A 21,841-nucleotide genomic window follows, 5' to 3' on the forward strand; every position below is an offset into this window, starting at 1 on the left:
ATGGCTACTAGTTTTCGAGGCAGTATAGGTCTGTTGGCCATGGTACAGGGTAGCTATTGCGCTGAGAAGAGCCGATGCACAAGACTGCCACAGCGCGGTACCTCTGGTTACGTGCTTGTTGTATCAATGCTATTGTGCTACGCCCCCTTCCCACCCTGATCTCATGATATTAAATGGTGGGTGGGTCAGGTGATTAGTAGCGCTCTTCCAACTCTTCCAAGGCTTTGCTTCCATTACATTTATCATTATACACGAAGGGGATATAGAAATTCCTCTATTGATGCATCTACATTTTCTATTTTTTTGTCACTCTAGGTCCAATTGGCAGTGAGGATGACATGTGTGCAAAAACATGTTCGGGTAAGTTGTTTTATGAAATACATGTAGTACAATTGATATAAACACCGAATGGGCATTGATTTAATAATACAGATACAGTAAATGCTAAATGGTATAGGACTTGTCAGTAATTCTAAGGGCATCATACAGATGATTCGTCCTTCTAGGACTCGTCAGTGATGTTAAGGACATCATACAGCTTTTCGCCCTTCTAGGACTCGTCAGTGATGTTAGGGACATCATACAGCTGTTTCTTCCTTCTAGGACTTGTCAATGATGCCAGGGACATCATACAGATGATTCGTCCGTCTAGGAAACGACACGTGCTATTAGCACCCTTTTGGATATAACGATACACAATCCAATACCATAAAGACGCCTTATACATTCAATGTATATGGCATATATAGCAGTAATCAGCTTACTTACCAGTAATAAGCAAAATTAAAGAATGTTAGGATTTATTGCATATGGGGACTATTACAACTCCACATCCAGATTACAGAATTACTTATGACATATTTGAGTGTCCTTCTTCGTCCCACCATTGGTACTTAACACATAGCATCACTGATGAATCCTTGAAGAACGAAACAACTGTATGGTACAGTTAAATTTGAGTTGGTTCTCCTCTCAATTTGTATTCAAATATTCTTATATCTTATGTGACAATTCCTTGCAGACATTATCCCAGAGACCTTTATATATTGCTGTATATAAATGCATTGTGTGTTTTTTTTTTGTTTTTTTGTTGTTGTTGTTGTTTTTTGTTGTTGTTTTTTTATTACTAATACAATACAACATCGGGGTTTAAAGTATACTGACATCATTAACATTATAACTATGGAACTCTTTGATGATTACAGGAACACATAAGTTTGGTTACCGCCCAGGGATATCTTACGAGTTTGATTACAACGTGAAGACGTCTACGGGAGTGAAGGGAGCTTCAGACGGATTTTCAAGCCTCGAGATTACGGCTACTGTTATTTTGGAAGCTGTGTCAAAATGTGACTTTATTCTCAAGGTGAAAAAAGAAATAAAAGAAATAAATAAAATACATAAATTGATGAATAAATAAATAAACCATTCAAATAGACTATCCACTAAAATGTGCTTATAATATTTGTTAATCTTTGTCACAACTTGCCGTTGAAGACTTTCCGATATGTTCAAATAATCCTCGATACTCTATGACTTTTGCTCTCTCACCCACCCCTGAAATATATCATAAAAATGAAAAGGCACACAATTAGCTATTTGATTGGTGTCAGGAAAAACATATGACCAATCGCTAAGCTGATGCATTTCTTTTAAAGATTTCATAGGAGCGACAACCTAGATCAAAGGCAGTCTATCTGACGGCAAGATTAGCTTGATATGCATCAAAGGGTCATAATAGTGTTTTGTTATATCCCCAAGATGGCAGTGTCTGCCTTCAGTTTTGCCACAACATATTCCAGGGTTGCAGAGAGCGAGCGTGAGCATTGCCCCTGGACCATCGAGGAAGTGTTCAAATATTTGTAATCGACACATAACTTTCCTTAACCTCACTTCTCTAGGCGTTGTGTACATTTGTTGACAATTTCTCCATAATAATAATGTACTAATGTTGATTTACAGGTTCAAAATGCACAGGTGTATGAAATGGATCCGCATTCTAGCAGTAGAAAGCTGTCAGCAGGAGGTGAACGGTTTCAACGCGACATTGAGCAAAACGAACTGAAATTTTCTTTCCAAGACGGAATCATCGACCGGGTTTGTGCTTCTCCAAATGAAGCCGTGTGGGCTCTGAATGTCAAGCGAGGCATCTTGTCAGTCCTACAAAACAGCATGGATAATTTTAGTCACGGAAAAAATATAAAAGAGGTAAGAAAATCGTAGCAAATATTAGCACATAATTTAATTTTTAACATATTAGCATTTTGATGAATCGGCGCCTACAAAACACTTGCCTTGGAATGCAATATAAAGAATCGGAGGCAGATCAAATGTATTCCCAATCTGAAATAACTCCAAATGGTAAATCACGAATGGAATTGCTTGTTAACATTTTCCCTTGAGCAGATTCAGTATTGTGCAAAACACACACATATTTATGTAAGTACGTGCTTCCTATTACTAGACTGACGTCACCGGTACATGTGACACTGAGTACACAGTGCTATCGTCACAACAAGGTGGGCGTTTGGTGAGGAAGACGAAAGATATTTTTGGGTGTACAGATCGTCAAGGATTCCGCACCGCAATACAAGGGGTTCCGTATGGCGACTTGACAGTAAGTTATTTTGATATTCCGTAATTAAATTACAACATATAATTCATTTGAATTTTTCTCAGCTCTAAGGGTAGGATTGTTTAACGTCCTATCAGTAGATGTGGTCGTGTAAGATGCATGCGTTTTATGAGTGTGAGCGTCTTTTGGGAGGCTGCGGTATGCATGAAAATGATGCAGAAATTATAGTGTTATCCATACTGAATCATACTAGCGATAACACCCGACAGGACACCCCAATCTTCCACAGTATACTGATAACCGGCAAAATACTTCTTTCATTAGCTGCTTGACACTTTCATTCAGATAACATTTTTATATCATCATAATAAATACAATAACTTCAAAGTTGAATATTGCAATGATATTGTCGTGCAATAAGTCCACCCCTAGGGTTCGTACAAACCTCTTGGTGTTTGGTATAGAGATGCCTTCCTATATAATTTCAGTAGCCGATCTTTCCCTAACTTTAAACTTAGTATCTCAGACATGTCCAAGAGCCCAAAATTTCATATTCTTTGAAGAGGGGTAATTTTAGTCCACTTCCCACTCTGTGTCAAAATCTATGTGTTGTCTCCTGGGGTTATTTCAAGATAATCATGTGATTGTTCTGTAGTGTACATGTATGTTATGTTTTGATTAGGATTTCCAGTCCTTACCCTTGATGAGTAGCACACATGAATGCCAGCAAGACATCTCGTCAGAGGGACTTCTGAATTCTGCTAGGTGTGTGGAAAGCCACTTGTTTAGACCTTTCTCTCGCGAGGGGAGTGGGGCTTTCACTGATATAGTACAGACACTGGAGTTCGTGCAGGAAACAACATCGACCAAGACACCACAAGGTAGTAATGTTTTATCACTACTAACAATTCTAAATACTAGTAAAAAAATAATTAAAAAAAAAACCAGCAAAAAAAAAAAAAAACCAACAACAAACCGTGATTACCAGCATGTGGACGAAATCTTAATTCTGACTTAAAGTCGATAAAACAAGGAAACAATACTAACAAAATATTAAAATATATGAATGGAGACCATTGTAGAAGTATAAAGGAATTTAGACCAGGTGTTCCCTCTGGGAAAGCGTCATATAAATCAAATCATGGTTTTCTTGGAAATTATGAACATGCAAGAGGTTTATTGTCTTATGTGTGTGGATGATTACAAAAATACTATTTTGGATGTGTGAATGCTATGGAATAAACGAATAAAAGTGCACTTGGATTTGCATATCGAATTTGAATAAATATTAATTATGTTTTGATAATCAGGTTTGTTCACAAATCATCAAAAATTGCTGTTTGATCATCACTATGGTAATGCAGAACCGGAAGTGAAGCTTGTGGGTATAGAGGGTGTCCTGCAGGAGATATGTGAAACTACTCACAAAGATATACGTCCAGAATCTACAGCACTGTTCTTACAGCTTGTCGACATCATGAAAGCCCTTCACGAGCAATCGATAAGAGACGTATATCACCAAATCAGGGACAGACAACTTTGTAGAGAAAATTCACGTACGAGGTAGAGTCTAAAATCGTTATGCAAAGCAGTAAATCATTTTGATCAATATCAGGCGGTGTTGTTATTTGGCGTCTCTCACAAGTTGCTACCTCAAGTGTACATCAGAGCCAGTTAATTTTTTTTATAAATATATAAACAAATAAATAAATACCCTGTTTACACTGAATATGAATAAGGATAATAGAAACATTAGCAGTTATAACAAAGGATAAAAGATAAAATTCCTCAAAATAGTACCAAACTAGCATCATCATTTCAGTACTTTAAGTGGGAAATTGAATACAGAAGAAGGAGTTGCGTAAAACATGTGTGTCGACCACTACTAGATAATTCCAGAGCGGTCTTGATATCAGTAATAATTTCTGCTCTGTACTACAACAGATTATTAAAATTATTTTGATTCCATTAAATAGGAAGTTCTTCCTCGATGCCCTTCCATTGATAGGAAGTATTAGCGCACTGCGAGTAATGACAGAAATGATACTCAACGATGACGTCACGGGACCGGAAGCTGGTGGATTGCTGACAACTCTGTCCTTCATGCAATCACCATCAAAAGAAATGTTCAAGAGAATTGACCGTAATTATTTATCAATTTATTCTTATTTTCATATTTTCCAGATTACACTTACAAGCACACGGAAGTGTCATAGTTCTTTATTTTCAAGAAAAAATATATTAATACACTTTATTTATAATCTTTTGTTCTTGTTAGAAGAAAATTATAATTTATATGCTATCATCCCATAAAATAAGAAAAGGAACAAACAAATTTTCTTCGTTAATAAAATTTGGATTTCACATAAAAGGTTTTGAAATGTGAAACATTCCGGATTAATTATTTAATCATTGTAAGGTGTATGCTTTCCGAAAAGATTTATTTTAATCTTGTAGTATTTAGCTATTTTTGTCCCTGAGTAGCGGAAAGGCGGATTATATTCGTTTTGAATCATTAAAGGTGTTTATTTTCCAAAATGTTTCATTTTCAATTATTTACTTAGCCATTATTGTCCCTGAGGAGTGGACAAGCGCTTCTGCCTTTGTCGTCCCTCGTCCATACTTACTGCAGTGGAGTACCCTGTGATGATGACACGGATATCGATAACATTATGGACTCACTGCAAAAATATATTGCCCCAGGATGTTATGTGGAGGAGGGCAATATACAAATGGTATATATCACCTGGTTTTGTTACTTATTTTGTGACTTACATATTATATTAGAAAATTATTTCTTAAATATGAGTAATAAGAAAATACTAAGGTACACAAAGCTATTAAATAACTTTCCTTTAAAGCGAAGGCTACCTAAATCTTCCTGTCTTGAATACGCTTCCAAATCAACATATCTAATATCTCCCTTCCAAAATGCATGTATTTGCTTATATAGAAAATATGAAAATGGTTTAATTTCAAAATATGCTTTAACCGATAATTTTCGTTTTCACAGACTATGCTCAGTCTTCGCGCTATCGGAAACGCTGGACAGTCAAATCAAACTATTAATGTGGTCAACAACTGTTTTACACGAGTGGAAAATCCAGTCGAGGTGCGACTTGCTGCAATAGATGTCTACCGTCAATTCTCTTGTAACGTTAAGGTAAGAGGACGGATTTTCTCGACCTGTTGGTACAAGTATATGGAGTTTATGAAGTATATGAACCATATGAAGTGTAAACGTAAAGTAATCATTTGAAGATTTATTATTTCTCTGCCATTTTATTTTTAAATTTTATATCTATTTATTTATATTTACACATGTATTTTTTTTATTTGTTTATTTTTGTTATTGGTTATTTATTTTCATTTTTTTTCTTCGTAATAAAACGGTTGCATAGATACAAAGAACGGATAACTTTATACTACCTCTTCATTTTAGCCAAGAAGATACAACATTTTCAATCCTATCACAATATATAAAATTTATTGGTAGATCTACCTAGATTGATAAATTTGTCACGACAATTATTTTCGGTGATTCCATATTTTTACTGTATCTTCTGCAGCGATCAAACGTTTTGGAGATATTCACAAACCAAACTGAAGACCCAGAGCTCAGAATTGCTGCATACCTGGCAGCTATAAAGTGCGCTGATATTGAAATCATCGATATAGTTAAAAGAACGCTTGAAGAGGAACAAGTCAATCAAGTTGGATCCTTTGTGTGGTCTCATCTTACGAACTTAAATGAAACATCAAACCGCCATAAACAGAAACTTCGAGATATACTTACGACAATTCATCTGGGAACCAAGTTCAATCTTGACAAGAGGAAGTTTTCTCACAATTTTGAAAAGTCTATTTTTCTTCAGCAATACAATATTGGATCTTCATTTGAAAGTAACCTTGTCTGGTCCCCATCCTCTTTTGTTCCGAGGTCAGTTAGTGCAAATTTGACAGTTGATTTATTTGGAAGATCTGTGAACCTTCTTGATATTGGTGGTAGATTTGAAGGCTTAGATACGTTTCTTGAATCGTACTTCGGCCCCACTGGATACTTTTCAGATGTTGATAATAATGGGATTGCACGACATATTAGAGAATCTGCGAAGTTTCAAAACTTGATGGATATTGGAACCAAGGTATGTTTGTATATATAATCTATAATCCAGTTGACTACATTGAACATGACGTGATTTCTGTACCCCTACTTGCATGTTGTTATTATAATCAGCAGATTAATATAATGGGAAACAGTCTTAAAATAGATTGCGTACAGTCTTATACCAGACTTATGGCTAAAACATTGAGAATTACCATTGTCGATACAGTTGGTGACTGTTCCGTTAAATCTAATCTACATAGAACCTTTTACCAAATGTATGCCTGTTATCCATGAACAAGGTTAACGAATGCTTCGAATTCATAAACATTTTCTGTAATGTAAAAATTAGGATTTTCTAGTGAATGTAACTGCAATATTTTCTTTTTGTTAGATGCCACGTGCAACTGAGCTCAAAGGAACGTTTTATGCGAGAGTATTTGGACAGGAACGCGGTTATACACGATTTGACGGAGAAAATCCGCTTCTTGGCGAGAATTTTAACATTTTGGAAATGCTGATAGGTATGTCCTAATGACCAGGAATTCACCAAGACACATAACTTCCGGTTTCTGGACAGCAGTTTGACAATACCAACCAGTGCAGGATTGCCATTAGGTTTGACAGTCAATGGAGCCGTTACGATTGATATGAAGATTTCAGGAAAGATAGACATGCGAAAAATCATCACTAGTCCAAAAAGCGTGTCCATTAAAGGAGCTATTCAGCCAAGGTACATGATCAGACTTTTGGGGTTGATGTCAGTCCTTACTTAAGTATTTACTTGACAAAAGACACTGATATAGTATATACCGAAGAATGAATATAAAAATACACCATACAGGTTTTCATACTTTTAGGACTAGTTAGTGATGTTTGGGTCACAAAAACACGCAACAAATTATAATAGCGTATATATTTTAGCGGAAATCTTTTAAAACCATTTTTCGCGCTGGAAGAATAACGCTAAATAAACTCTGATTGCGCTTATTACATTTTCTATATATTACTTCAATAGCCAATAATGTTTTTGCGCCAACTCATCATTGCGCTAACATGATGAACTTTGGCAATGCTCATGAATTTGAGTTCGCCAAAAATGATTACGGTTAGGCTTTTAGATCAATCTAATTAAAATTAGACTTGTAATTTCCGTTCCTCTACGATACACTGCAATACAAGATCTAACAACACCCCGTAGGAGGTCATCTCAGCATGACCTTTGAGCTCAGCCAATCAGCGCGTCGCCTACGAAATTTTCGGTATGATTTCATTCTTCGAAAGTATAAATACTTACGTAACGTTCCCAAGGTATTCCGATGGTCGATAGCAACGGTAAACAACATGGCTTCACCCACCCCGCCTCACCGAGAACACTTCAACAGATTCATATTTTTACAAACGGGTGCTGCCTGTGAGATTGTTCATCAATCATACGAAAGAGAGTGAGAGAGACAGTGAAGACAGCAGCGTCGTGTAAAAATAGTTTCGTAGGGAATAACGTGTACGGTACCGGTTTTCGAAATCCAGTTGGCAACACAGTCCGTCCTGTCAACCAAGACAATATATAGGCCTTATCGTTTTCTGTTCTTCTTTCAATGTAACGCCCAGAGAATTAGCAACTTTTTTTTATTATCGTAGCCATTTGAGTAGTCTACCAAAGTTTGTGAAATTTCGCGTATTTCGAATCAAGCGCTGATTTGAGTCTTCAATACTAAGGAGACGCAACCGAAGGTTCGTATAAGGCTGTTTGTCATTGGTTGACTGATGACGTCATTGAACAATTATCATTGGCTTATATTTAAAGCTCAAAGGTCATGCTGAGATGACCTCCTACGGGGCGTTGTTAGATCTTGTATTGCAGTGTATCGTAGAGGAACGGAAATTACAAGTCTAATTTTAATTAGATTGGCTTTTAGATTGATATCAACTTAAATTAGATTGGAATGTCTTTAAGAATGTTTGTAAATAAAATGAAAACCACCGAATTGTAACTGGTATTATCTTCCTAGATCTGCGGGACTTTTACAGATAACAACATATCGTTAAGGCCATGAGACTGTTAAGCAGCATTAACATCGTTACAGATTTTCTTAAATTACAACTTCTAAATCACTTTTTTTCAATCAGTAGAATGATAACATCAATATTCACCTCAAAGTCCCTTGCATCTGGTTGATTTTAATGTTTATCTTCAATTTGTTGATTTCTTATCTGGAAAAGGCCCAAGTACGGCATTTTTGACTTTGTCATAAAGCATTTTGCTAATTTGTAGCTGAAAACTTTCTGGTGCCCAGTAAAAATCAATGAGTTAATTTCCTATCCAAAAAGCATAAGTTTATAAATGTTGGGCATTTAATAGCTATCGATGTTAATGTTCATGTTCCGATATTGAAACTCTTCAGTGTTTTTAGTAACGAAAGGTGGCATAGAAACGAAAACATTGATTCACGAATGCAACAGATCGTAATTAATTATTTGCAGATAATTTCCAATGATAATTTCCAATGATAATTTCCAATCTTGTAGAATGATTCAGTTATATATACGAGTAGACTGTGGTAATTTCAATTACAGCAATTTAATTCTTGTGTTTATAATTTACACATAATTTTTCAGTGCCTCAGTGGAGATATCCGGCATGATGAGTTTGGACGCAATCGTGACAAAGAGTGGAATAAAAGTTGTATCGAATTGTCACACCAGTACAGCTTTGCAGGGTAAAATTGAATACGTTGAAGGCCGAAATGTAGAACTTGAACTCGACATTCCACGTGACAAAATGGAGATAATCCGTTTCAAGTGAGTCGATAATCCGTTTCAAGTGAGTCGATAATCAGTTTCAAGTGAGTCGATAGTCAGTTTCAAGTGAGTTAATAATCAGCTTCAACTGAGTCGATAATCAGTTGCAAGTGAGTTGATAATCAGTTTCAAGTGAGTCGATAATCAGTTTCAAGTGAGTCGATAATCAGTTTCAAGTGAGTTGATAATCAGTCCTAGCACGAAATGAATAATCATTCGTCCCCAAACTTTTGATAGCTTGATAATAACGATAGTCTGTGTCGACATGGTTAGTTGCTATTTAAAAAATTTTGTGCAGATGTTTGTGTAGATAACGGTGACAACAAATAAAACAACTCGACGAAACTATGTATATCTTGCTTTACAATCAAGTAATTAAAAAATACCACTTGGGATCCTAAACAGGGTAAAAAATAAAGCAGAGGAATTCTACTAATTCAAAGAAAAATCAAAAGGAATGTCACTGGACATATAACAAAATAAACTCAATATATTTGATTTTCCCATTATCACGTTATAATAGTATGTCGTATTAAAATAGATTGGTATGCAGTTTTTCTACCTTGATATTCAACGGTTTAATTACACTTGCTTTTCTTCCTTTTGCAGAACTCAATTCTTCTTTATTGCGAACAATAGTCAGCATGAACAGCCTATGATAACCAGCAAACAATCCCATCGTCTTTGTACCGGTGAAATAGTTGAAAAACTGAGTGGAATGCAACTCTGCAGCGAGTTTGAATTTCCAAATACATCACATCAAACGGAGGCGCCATATTTCCCACTGGCAGGACCAATACACATGGATATACAAATACTGAAAAAGGACAAGATGTCGGGGTACAAATTCGAATCAAAGTTTATCAAAGTAATTATACGTTTTTAGTCTTCTCCTGTATCATTTCGACATGTTCATTGTTTTCAAGACCTTACATTTTTCCAACGGCAGACTATCTGATGATATACTGTAAATCACTTATATTTTGCACGGAATTTATTTTCGCGTTAATACGCGATGAGAGGCAATTGCGAATTCAAATCTTGCGCGATTATTAGTACGAATATAACACCGGATGATGGGCTGGCTATCGATTACAGTATACAGTGCAGAGTCCATTACTTTAATAGCTCATCACTAGCAAATTTTAAGTCAGTTATACTTAAGTGGTCGCGAAATCATATATTCGGGAATAACTCTGAAAGGTAAGTTCGCGAAATATAGTATTCGCGAAATGTAAGTGATTTACAGTAGATCTATTGATGTCTTTGTATGTATTGTCGATATATGCTTCGGAATCAAATTACATATGTTGTAGCTTATATTATGATTATTACATTTAGACGAGACAAGCGGTGACGGCACACCTGGAAGTTGACACACCGGGTTCGGACACAGATCGCCGTATAGGGGCTAGTTTTGCGATGAATAATATGGAGCCGTCTTTCAGTCTGAACATGTTCTCACCTTGGAAGACTGTGACATTCAACGGTTATATATTTAGTTATTATTAAAAGAATGAAATACGATCCACTGTTATGCTATGCCATTATAAGTTCATATTCTTTCTTTGCGAAATATGGTCCAGTAACGCATTCGATTTCTCAGTAGATCCTCGGCATATGAATATTAGTATTGCATAACACATCTTGATTGCATAATAATAACATACATATTTTGTACCTATTATTAGATAGCACGAACCACGAATACATAAATGCAATGGATATTGTTTAATGTATAATTGTTACAGAATGGCTACATGGGCTAACCACGAAAGTTTGTACCCTCGAAATAATTTGAAATCTCCAAACAACAAAAGAAAATAACCCCAAATATATCATATTATACAGTACCAATTATATTGTAGTTGTTATTGTTTCATGAATAAATAGTTATTGGATTATATCTCAAATAGGCGCTTTGCAAACCAGCCGTTCGCTGAGGCGAGTTTTCGGCAGATTGACGATGGATTCAAGTCATGATTACTATGTCAATGCCGAACTGCTTCGAAGTCGTCTTGGACATTCCATTGTTTACACTCCAAGTGTAGAAATACGTCTTCCTGAACAGAACCCTATACGGCTCGACGGAAACATAGTCTACCTACCCTTCAAACAATTGACGTAGATGTTGTGCTTTCTGGTGTTACAACATCGCCAATAACGACGAAAGGTTTGTCTGTAATTTATTTTATTTTAGATTCGAGTTATATTGCGGTTTATATTGACTGGTGATTGACTCATTGAAATCTACCAAAGATTAGATAAAATATAAATGTAAGTGTTATTTGGGGCAATAAATAAATATGATATAAATGTATAAATTGTTTAAATTTAGACATTCGACCAGCTCCAATTTTATCAATATTCTTTAAATTAGGAATATCTAATTTTTTAACCTCAGATATTAAATATGAATTTGTTAAGGACTTTTTAGGGGGAGGGGGTGTCTCGCAGTTGAGGAACTTGAACTTGAACTTAAATTCTTAATGCTTTAGGGGTATTGATGAAACTGGGACCACGCATTATTCTGTTTTATATGTGTGGAATGTTTTAATCCCTTCATGAATAACGCTGTATCATTTTTTTCCCCATTTTGCCTAGTTACCTTACACAACAAAAGCATGATTCGCTCAATACTTGGAAGTATCAGTTTCGAACCGGGAAAGACGTATCAGGCCGGTGTGGGAATCCATAGAATGTCGAGCAACCGGGCCGTGAAATACCGACCCTATGTATCCTATACATACACCACTGAAGGAAGTGCTTGTGCTTGATGGATCAGCCGAGTACAGACCCGGAAGAACGGTTACCATGGGGATCATTTTGCGGAAGGTTACCAAAGAAAACATCTCCTTGTTTTGTACGCAGTTTATATATTATACAAATTTAAAATGGAGTATTTGCACATAAACAGCCCCGATGTCTTCAATATAATAGTATAAAATCATATATTTAAAGATTATTCATCGAATTGACTGACCACATGACCCTAATTTTTGTTGTTGACAATTGCCACGCTCAATTCTAATACCAGATTATCTCCCCCTTTTTGAAATTTACATTCGGACATAGTCACATAGTCTAGCTATCGATATACTTTCCGATACCAGAAAGGCCATAATCATGAACATTCGCTACCTATATAATAATTGAAAATTAATTAGGTAATATATTTTTAATCAAATTAAGATTCAATAACTACTGGATCTCTTTATTTCGATTCCTTTGTTAAATAGTATGTTTGTCTATATATAAGAAGCACGATTATTGTTTTTAGTAGTCAATTGATTCACACACAATTTTTCTTTTCTATTAAAAGTAAGTATCGCAACGGTCCTATGGAAATGCCAACGAGATGAAGTAACCATTACCTTATATTCATAGCAATTGAATGCATCTGTATTTTCATTCTCTTATCTAAACTTGAATTAATTAATAGTTATTCATTCTTTCTAACTGTTATTTCACGACATGTTTTATTTTTAATTAACAGGTAGGATAAGAAAGATTGGAAGTACAAGAAACAAAAGATATGAAACTAAGCTTGATATAAGTAGTGCATATATAAACACCAAAATACAGTCCAGTGTTGTTGTAAGAGGAAAGAAAGCTCTTGTGACGCGATCATCTGTTGACTTACGTCATCCCAGGTGTGATTAGAGACAAAATCACCATCAATGGAAAAGGAAACCTGGCTCTAACTAAATACCTGACAGAAATCGCAGGTACACTGTAAGTATGTCTGTTTTTTGTTTTGTGTTGTTGTGGTTTTTACCAAAAATCGAGATAAACCACGTAAGTGTTAAATGAATTTTTATTGTATTTTCTGTTCAGCAAATCTATTTATTAACAAAATTGTGTTTCCAAACCTCTTCTTCCATGATCAAAATGAAAATATTTCCAATTTCTTGAATCTCTGAGCGTTTATTTGTTTTTAGAACATCAGAGTTAACAAATTACAGTTTAACATTAACAATTGCATTGGAATAATGAAAGAATATATTGGAGGGAGTAGATACAATTACCAAATTATCAAATCAAATTGTTATTTGCTTGTTTTACCAGTTCTTTTTTATTACTGGTTACTGAAAGTTATGTAGTGTAAACGCAGTCTTTAGCAAATAGTGTTAATCCGTCGAACGTACTTGTAGTTAGATAGATCATGTCCTTACACGAAACGTTTGTATCGACATCTTAGTGTGGAAATACGTCATTCAACATATAATTGATCAAGAAAAACAAAAACAAAAACAGAGAGTACTACTAGTAAATCTGCACTCCAGCGTTATATTTGATATCAGGTATAATATTATTATAAATTATTATAAATAATATGACTACTATACTATTGATGGATAACAGTTGTTGATTCATTCATTTGATTTAGAAATGTACAGTTTAAGAAGAACCCCGAGTATAACACAGGTATCAGCACTGATTTGACACACAATGCGAGGAACACAAAGCTTGGGATCAAAGTTAAGTACGGGGTGGACAAACATAACACAGACAAAGTTATTTCATTGTTTACAACTGTTGTCCATCGGCTGAGTTGGCCATTTCCGACATTATCTTTTAATACAACGTATCGACACCCTGCAAAGGTAGGTTACAAGTAAAAGTGGTCATATCAAATTTAATCAATGGTCTTAAAAATTCAAATATCACTAACTAGGATTGGCCACCGTATGATGCGATGCGAAAACATAAGAAATGTTTGATGCAAAATGTAAACACCGAGATATATTCAAAATAAAAAAAATTGTTGTAAAATAAAATAAACTGTTGCACAAACTTAAATTCATTGGCTTAATAGAGCTGAAATATTGCATTTCGTAATTTTTCTTCTGCCATTCAAGGCCAGAAGTTGAATTTTTGGAATTGTTAAATTTATTTTTAGTTTCCAAATACACGGTATGTAGCAACCATGCAAAAACAATGTCAACCTTACCTTAAAGCTGGTATAGTCATGTATATCACGATCAAATTACATATCAATATGACCAGAAAGATATATATCTCGAACATTTACTTCAGCTTGTATAACTTGGTATGAGTAAAATATATTTCAAAAACGGTCAATAAATGAAATCTGCACACCAATTCTAAGATGAAGTTTGGCTCTTAATGTACTATTTGTTATTTTTATAGGACATAAATGTGCAGTTTGAAGCTGGGCACACACATAACGACAGATCGATGGAAAGTTCAGTCAGATACACGTTAAGCAATAAAGAACCACTTGCATTAACAGTTCGTGTTAAAAAGCACAGGAAAACACTTTTCGGAACTCTTTTGCTATCATACAGTGGCAAAACTATTAGAATTGGTAATGATTTATTGGAAACTGGTGTTGGTATATACAAAAATAAGCTGACTGCTGAGTGGGAACCCGGTAAGAAGAATACAATATTAACAGTATTTCGAATGCCATCGACACAAGAAGTCCAATGCTCAATTGACATTCATTTCGTGGATTATAAACGGGTGCGCTTTTCGGGAAGTTATTTGATGGACCTAAACAACATCAGTTCATTTACGGAATTATCTTTAGCTGGGAGGAAATATGCATTGTCACATTCGCTTCAATTTGAAAATGGCGGAATACAACTGACTACGGATGTCAAAATGCCATCACGACATTTCGTATTAGAATCAAATTTTCTTCCAAGACTGCCATTATACAAACTGCAAACCAATGCCATGTGGATTAATGCCAACAACCCCGCTCGTCGTTTGCATTTGTTAGTTTTAGTGAACTTAAAACACTTTGGATTTTCGATATTGAAGAAATCACCATTAGGCCAGATTGATGCCGATTTTAATCTACACGGCGATTTCCAATTCCGCTCGCATACCGACTTCCAATGGGGATTTCTCAAAGGCGTAGTTATAAATGGGACATTTCGTAATGACGGTATAAATGGAAATACTAATATTCAAGGCACACTCCGCATATCATCTCCTTTCAGAGGTTACCGTAGTATATCAGTGACTACCACTCATATTTCCGATCGGGACCGATATTTAAGTATCTTCAATGTACACACAAAATCAGGGAAGAAAATTGCGACATCGGTTACCATAAGCAAACCATTAACCGTGACGTATTTAGTTGGCACAATTAGTATCAAATCGCCATTAAAACATTTCCAAATTATCCGACTAGATTGTGTTCATATCATAGAGCGCGGTATTTCTACCATGACGAAATTTTCCTGGAATAGGAATATGATTCAAATTAACCTCAAAGGATCGAACAGAGGTTCTGATCACTTCAGAGACATTGGCGGGACTTTTAGTATCAAGTCAACATTTCCCCGAATTGATTCAGTTATCATAGATGGTAAACACACAGACGATGGAAGAAGATTTGATAATCATTTCAGATTGCTGAAAAATGGTAATGGGATCAAATACGAAGGGGAAATGGTTCACGATCGAAATGGGTGGCAGCTTCTGAACTCTGGAGGTATTTCGTGTTCAGTCTTCTCGAAAAAGTTTCATTCCTCTTGGAATCACACCAATACACCTTCAGCGATAATGACTCATCTTAACTCTAACTTTGGCCAACGCGTTTTGGCAATTGATTTTGCTATGGACCATACATTGACCTTGAAAAGAGGAACATTTAATCTCATGTCTAAGCTTGCGGGAAATGTTCTTCCCAATATGGAGGTGTTTGCAATGCACATTCACAGCGACCGTGGAATAGATAACACAATCACACTGCGACGAAGGACAAAGCTGCTATTTTCTACCGTAAATCAAATCCAGCTAGATGATGGAAGTATCGATTCAAGCAACACGGCTCAGATCATGAACAAGATTTATCTTCTAAAGACTGCAGCACAATATCGCAACTATCCCTACTCGAGTCTTGTTAAATTCCAATGGCCAAACAAGGAAACATTTCACGTTTCGTGTCTGTGGAACAAAGTCAACGGACTTTATGATGGGAATGTATTGTTTCATTCACCGAAGTTAAAAGACATAAGTTTAGCATTTCAACAACATCTTGCCTCGGAAGAACTTATTAGCACCATGACTGCGCGTCGTAAGGCCAACAGGATTATCCTCATGGAGAGTCGCTACAGATGGGATGATATCAAATCCGTTCATATCGAGGCTTCAACACACTTTAAAACAATTAGAACATTGGAAGGGCAACTGACTATATCTGGGAATTTGAGGAACTTTCATGCTGAATCTCATATCGGTATTCAATACCGTCCAAACAAACGTATAGAATTGGATGTTATGCTTAGCAACATAGGGAAACTAGAAGGTACGCTGTTATTAAGATTACCTCAGAAAGAAGATATTCGATTTGTTTATCTTCAAAATGGAAATCCAACCAATATTCACATGGAGTTACAGTACCATCCGAGGAAAATGTACGAGGTAGATTTAAAGGTAGGACTTGGAAAAAATGCTGAATTTGTTATTTTGGCTAAGACCCCTTTTACAAAGGAACTGGTGGGAATCTTACGCCAAACATCATTTCCGTCAGGATTTGCAACACACATTGAAACAAAGTATGGCTTCACAAAGGTTTTGATTGTTGATGCTAATATCGGATGGAACAAGAACATTACAGGGAATTTCGCTTTGAAATCGGCATATATTGAAAACATCGGAGCTGTGTTTTACCATAAAAGGTCCTTTGGGAATTTTAAAACTCATTGGGAACTTCAAAGAAGGTCTAAGTTAATATCTGAAGGTGATATCGAGTTAAATAAAGACAAGACCTCCACAAATACAGCACAACTGTCTATGCTTGTTCCTGGTTTCAAACGATTCAATGCTGTAGTTACTCATCATGGAAGTCTCAAACGATTCAACACAAATGCAAATTTAAAGTACGGCAGTACAAAAGTTGGTATAGTTATGGTATTCACAGTCAACCCAAATCTAGACGCTTCCATTCAAATCGCTACTCCGGTGAGAGGGTTGAAAACATTGCATGCCGCAATACATCACGAGGGAACTCGAAAAGCGTTTAACACAAAGGTGTCATTTGGAATAGGAAAGTCTTCAATTGTCGGCACTACCAGATTTACCTTGATACCTATAAGCATTGAAGTTAATCTTCAGACACCTTTCGCTAAATACAGACAGCGTAGAATTTTCTATACACACACTGGATCGCTATCCCAATTTCAATGTCAGGCGGAAATCGTGTACAACAACAACAAACAATTATTTGGTGATGTCCAATTCAGTCTGAAGCCTTTGACTGGAACTTTTTCTTTCATAACTCCCTTTGCTAAATATGAGACATTGACTGTGAAAATATCCCACAACGCAAAGCAAAAGAATTATCAAAGTTTCCTTGATGTAACTCTTCCAAGGGAACGGAAGCTGACGATATCAGCAAATTTGGATCTTTCCGTAAAATCAACAGGATCGGCAAGTGTTACAATTATTACACCATTTAAGAAATATGACAAGATCGAAGTCGGTATTTCTACCACTGGCTCCCTAAAAAAGTTCGAATGCCGATCGCTTCTTGGGATCGGGAAAAGACAAATAATTGGTTTTGCACGATTTGATCTGGTGGAGACCATTGGCGGTGAGATAGCATTAATGACTCCGTTTGTTGGCTACAGAAGGCTTACTCTTGTGTTTCAATACGTCGGTGCGAGTATAAATTTTAAACTTCGTACAGGAATTATGGTTGTTGACAGTGCATATGAAATTGAATTGACATACAGCGCGCTCAGTGATTATGAGGCACTTCTGGTTCTTCGTCTTCCGAACATAGACGATATACGACTATCTTCTCTGATTTCCAAAAAAAGACGAAAACTAGTTGCTCAAGCAGATTTAACGCAAGGAAGAACAAATTTGGCGAAAGCAAAGTTCAAATGCACTCTGTCCCCGCTTAAAAGGGGTTCCGGCATTTTCAGATCAAGGTGGACGAAGACTGCAAAGCTGTTTTTGTCGCATGATGGGTCAATGCAGGATTTTCACACAGCTATTCGGGTAGATTATGACAAAACTAGTATTGTTCTGAACACAAAGCTTGACACTTCTGAAGATATTGCAGGTAGTCTTCACTTTAGAAGTCCCTTTTCGTCACTTGAGCAAATCGATGCGTCAATTTTTCACTCTGACCGCCAATCCAGTTACCGATATCACGTTGAAAATCGTTCAAATTCTACAAAGGTGGCAGACATATATATGGCAGTTGATTCATTTAACAGAAAGGACATTATTCTTGGCATTATGATCCCGTTCTATGAAATGAATCACTCCATTAAAGTGAATTACACAAACGAAAAGGGTCGCCTACAGGGACGCCTCTATTTATCAAGAAATCAAGACGTTATTGAAGGCAATATGACAATGAATGTCTCCAATGGAGTTGTAGGTCAAATTTATGTTCAAAGTCCCTGGTACAATGACGTCACTGGTGCATTTAAATATTCTGGATATGTATCGGAATTTCAATTACAAGCAAATCTGAATTACAATAGGATACCTCAATTTCAAACAAATGTAACATTTTCTATTGACCCTCGAACAATGCTGCTTCTATCTATAGAGACGCCATTTGCCCAGGTTCGACACCTTGAATGTAAATGCAATATAGATCAGCATACCACACTTGGCTGGTTTTCATCAGAGGTGGATCTTTCTTTAAACAAGCATCGACTAGCTGGAGATATTGACTTCAACGTCCGAAATGGAATCGTAGCAACAGGATCGCTAACAACATCATTTACAGAAGACTTGCTCTTATCCTTTTATCACAATGGCACGATGATGCATACACAATCACGGATTAAGTTTCGTCACGGAGAGATGCAGTATATATCGGCTAATATAAGCTATGACCTACCATCTGCTATTGATATTAATGTCTCGCTTCACACTGCACATGAACGGCTTAATAATTTGCAAATTCAAATCAGTCACTCTCACGGAATACATGGACATCATTCAAGTGCTTTAGTTGTCTACAATACAAACATGAAAGGTCAAGTTCATTTCCAACTCGCAAACGAGGAAGAACGAAGTGTATCAATCAGTTTTGAATCGCCACTCACGTCAACAGTGAATACTTCATTCCAGACACGTGGGGGAGAATATGTTGTAGACGTATATTGTAACAACGAAGAATTATTGTTTGGTAAACTTTCAGTCAGCGATTACCCGTATACAGAAGGATTGTTGCTTTTGCGAACTGTTTTTGGAAGCTATGGAAATGTAAATATGTCACTGATGAGATACAATCACATACACAACATAGATATTTCGACGAGAAGAAAATCATCGAACTTTTTATTTATGTTTTCGAACAACCGAACGACAAACGGGCTTTTGCGAATTCGGACGCCAATTAGCGACTTCGGAAATACCAATAGCGAACTCGAAAATACCACTATTGCATTATCGTACAAATATGACAGAGATACCTTTGTCGCAAATACTGAAGTGTTTAACAGAAATGAGGAGATGTCATGTGACCTTGAAATTGATTTGCGCAACAAAACGCACATCTATTTCCATATCCGAGCACCTTTGCAGACCAGAAGACATATCAGCGGAACGTTAGAATATACAAATACACACGAAAAATTTTCCAACCAAATAGCTTTAAGAATGTCTCCAGTATATGTGCTTGAATCAAACATTGAATATGTCTCTTTAAACAAATTCAATACGAGTATAGTTGTGCAGTCACCATTTGCTGGCTATGAGCATATGTCTCTTGGTTTTGGACATGTCTTGCATCAAGATAACTTCATAACTCACGCGGAGATATCTAGTCAGCAAGGAGAGATAAGTGAATTAGAAATTATTGGCTCTATCAGAAACGATATAAGTGGGCAGGTTAGCATTGCGACCCCCTTATATGGGTATAAGAAATTTTTTGTTACATTCAGAAAGGACTTTCAAACCAATTTGATTGTAATTGATGCAGCATTGGAACACAACAGACAGGAATTTATTGCCAACATTTCCCTTTCACTTGCAACTACAAATATCACGATACAAACACCGTTTATTGGATATGAGTTGCTCTGCGTTGCCGTCAGTCACAATATCCAACCCGACCGTATTGCGCTACTTCTTGCAGTATGTACTGAAATAGATATTTCGTATGGTGTAACGTTAGATATTGGACTCCCAAACGGAGTTGTTTATATTCAAACACCCATACCCGGTTATGAGGAGTTATCAGCTGCTTACGAAAATGACATCCACACCGATACTGTTTCAAGTCACATTGAGATTCTATATGCTAGAGGTAAGAACGTCGAACTTTTGCTCAATTGTTCTTTAGAAGAAGGTAGTTTGTTGGTACAGACACCTATTGTTGGATACGAAAATATGTCGGTGTCTTTTCGTAACATCCATACCAACGATTTGTTTGTGAATCAAGTAGAGACCATCCTCTACAATGGTCAACCAAGGGGATATAGAATCGGTATTGACCGTACCTCTTTAGATGGATATGAAATGAACATCTTCACGGAAGTGATATTGCCACCTTTTGAGACTTTGAGAGGATCTTTAGGATTACATTGGACCAGAAGTTTTGTATTATTTGGAAACATTACAGCTTCTTTCAACGGCAATTTACACGAGTTAAATATGACTGTTAAGCACGAAAATCCATTTGATACTGCATTACAAGATGACCAGTCAGGTAGTCCAGTTTCGATAGGAAAATCAACATCAACTATAAGCCTTGGCCTTAAAGCAAAGATAAACGACAAAACACAGCTAGATGTAAATTTAAACAAAGGTGACGAATGTCTTCTGTCGTTAACAATGCAAAAGCCGTATTCAGTTCAATTTTACGCATGCGCACGTACACCGTCAAACAGATACGAAGGTAACATTTCAGACAGTCGTTCGGAAAACTCTTTGAATGCTTACAATAAAATGACTGACTCCATGTCAATCATACTCACTGTTGAAAGGATCACCTTATTTCGAATGCAGCATCACAGAATTGAGAAGTACCATTTACAATCAGAAGCGCTTCATGAACATTTGTTTGTTCAAGTTGGATCACGCGCGATGCAAGTTAATCATACGTATCATAGGGACAATTTCACGATATGGAACAAAAGCTTGGAGATGTTTTCTGGCGAGGAGGTGATGCTTAAGATTCTGGGGACTGTTTCATCGCAACAGGGAGCAACAGCGATGAAATGCACATTGACATTTCCAAGCAATGGATCGGTAAGCTGAATTTGCTTTCCTAAAAAACTAGGATGGTATAATTATGATAATAGGTAACGCTATTAATGTATCCATAAAAAATGTCGTTCGGGTGTTGTTTTCATTTTTTTTTTTTTTTTTTCATAATTTATGGTTTTGAATGTTGCTTTAAG

General features: G+C 36.2%; 1 protein-coding gene across 1 annotated transcript in view; it reads left to right on the forward strand.

Moving 5' to 3' along the window:
* Positions 1-21,841, forward strand: part of LOC117337721 — a 26,277-nt gene continuing 4,436 nt past the window's right edge. Inside the window, 23 exon segments of the mRNA XM_033898818.1 lie at positions 1-97; positions 316-360; positions 1,206-1,366; positions 1,963-2,208; positions 2,465-2,617; positions 3,258-3,456; positions 3,940-4,138; positions 4,552-4,718; positions 5,279-5,310; positions 5,589-5,738; positions 6,145-6,720; positions 7,075-7,212; positions 7,214-7,413; positions 9,300-9,482; positions 10,092-10,350; positions 10,824-10,971; positions 11,399-11,599; positions 11,602-11,655; positions 12,229-12,345; positions 12,979-13,079; positions 13,111-13,217; positions 13,873-14,089; positions 14,637-21,689. Coding sequence (XP_033754709.1) covers positions 1-97; positions 316-360; positions 1,206-1,366; positions 1,963-2,208; positions 2,465-2,617; positions 3,258-3,456; positions 3,940-4,138; positions 4,552-4,718; positions 5,279-5,310; positions 5,589-5,738; positions 6,145-6,720; positions 7,075-7,212; positions 7,214-7,413; positions 9,300-9,482; positions 10,092-10,350; positions 10,824-10,971; positions 11,399-11,599; positions 11,602-11,655; positions 12,229-12,345; positions 12,979-13,079; positions 13,111-13,217; positions 13,873-14,089; positions 14,637-21,689 — 10,803 coding nt within the window.

This window comes from Pecten maximus, chromosome 11, assembly GCF_902652985.1.
Source record: "Pecten maximus chromosome 11, xPecMax1.1, whole genome shotgun sequence".
NCBI classification, from domain to species: domain Eukaryota; kingdom Metazoa; phylum Mollusca; class Bivalvia; order Pectinida; family Pectinidae; genus Pecten; species Pecten maximus.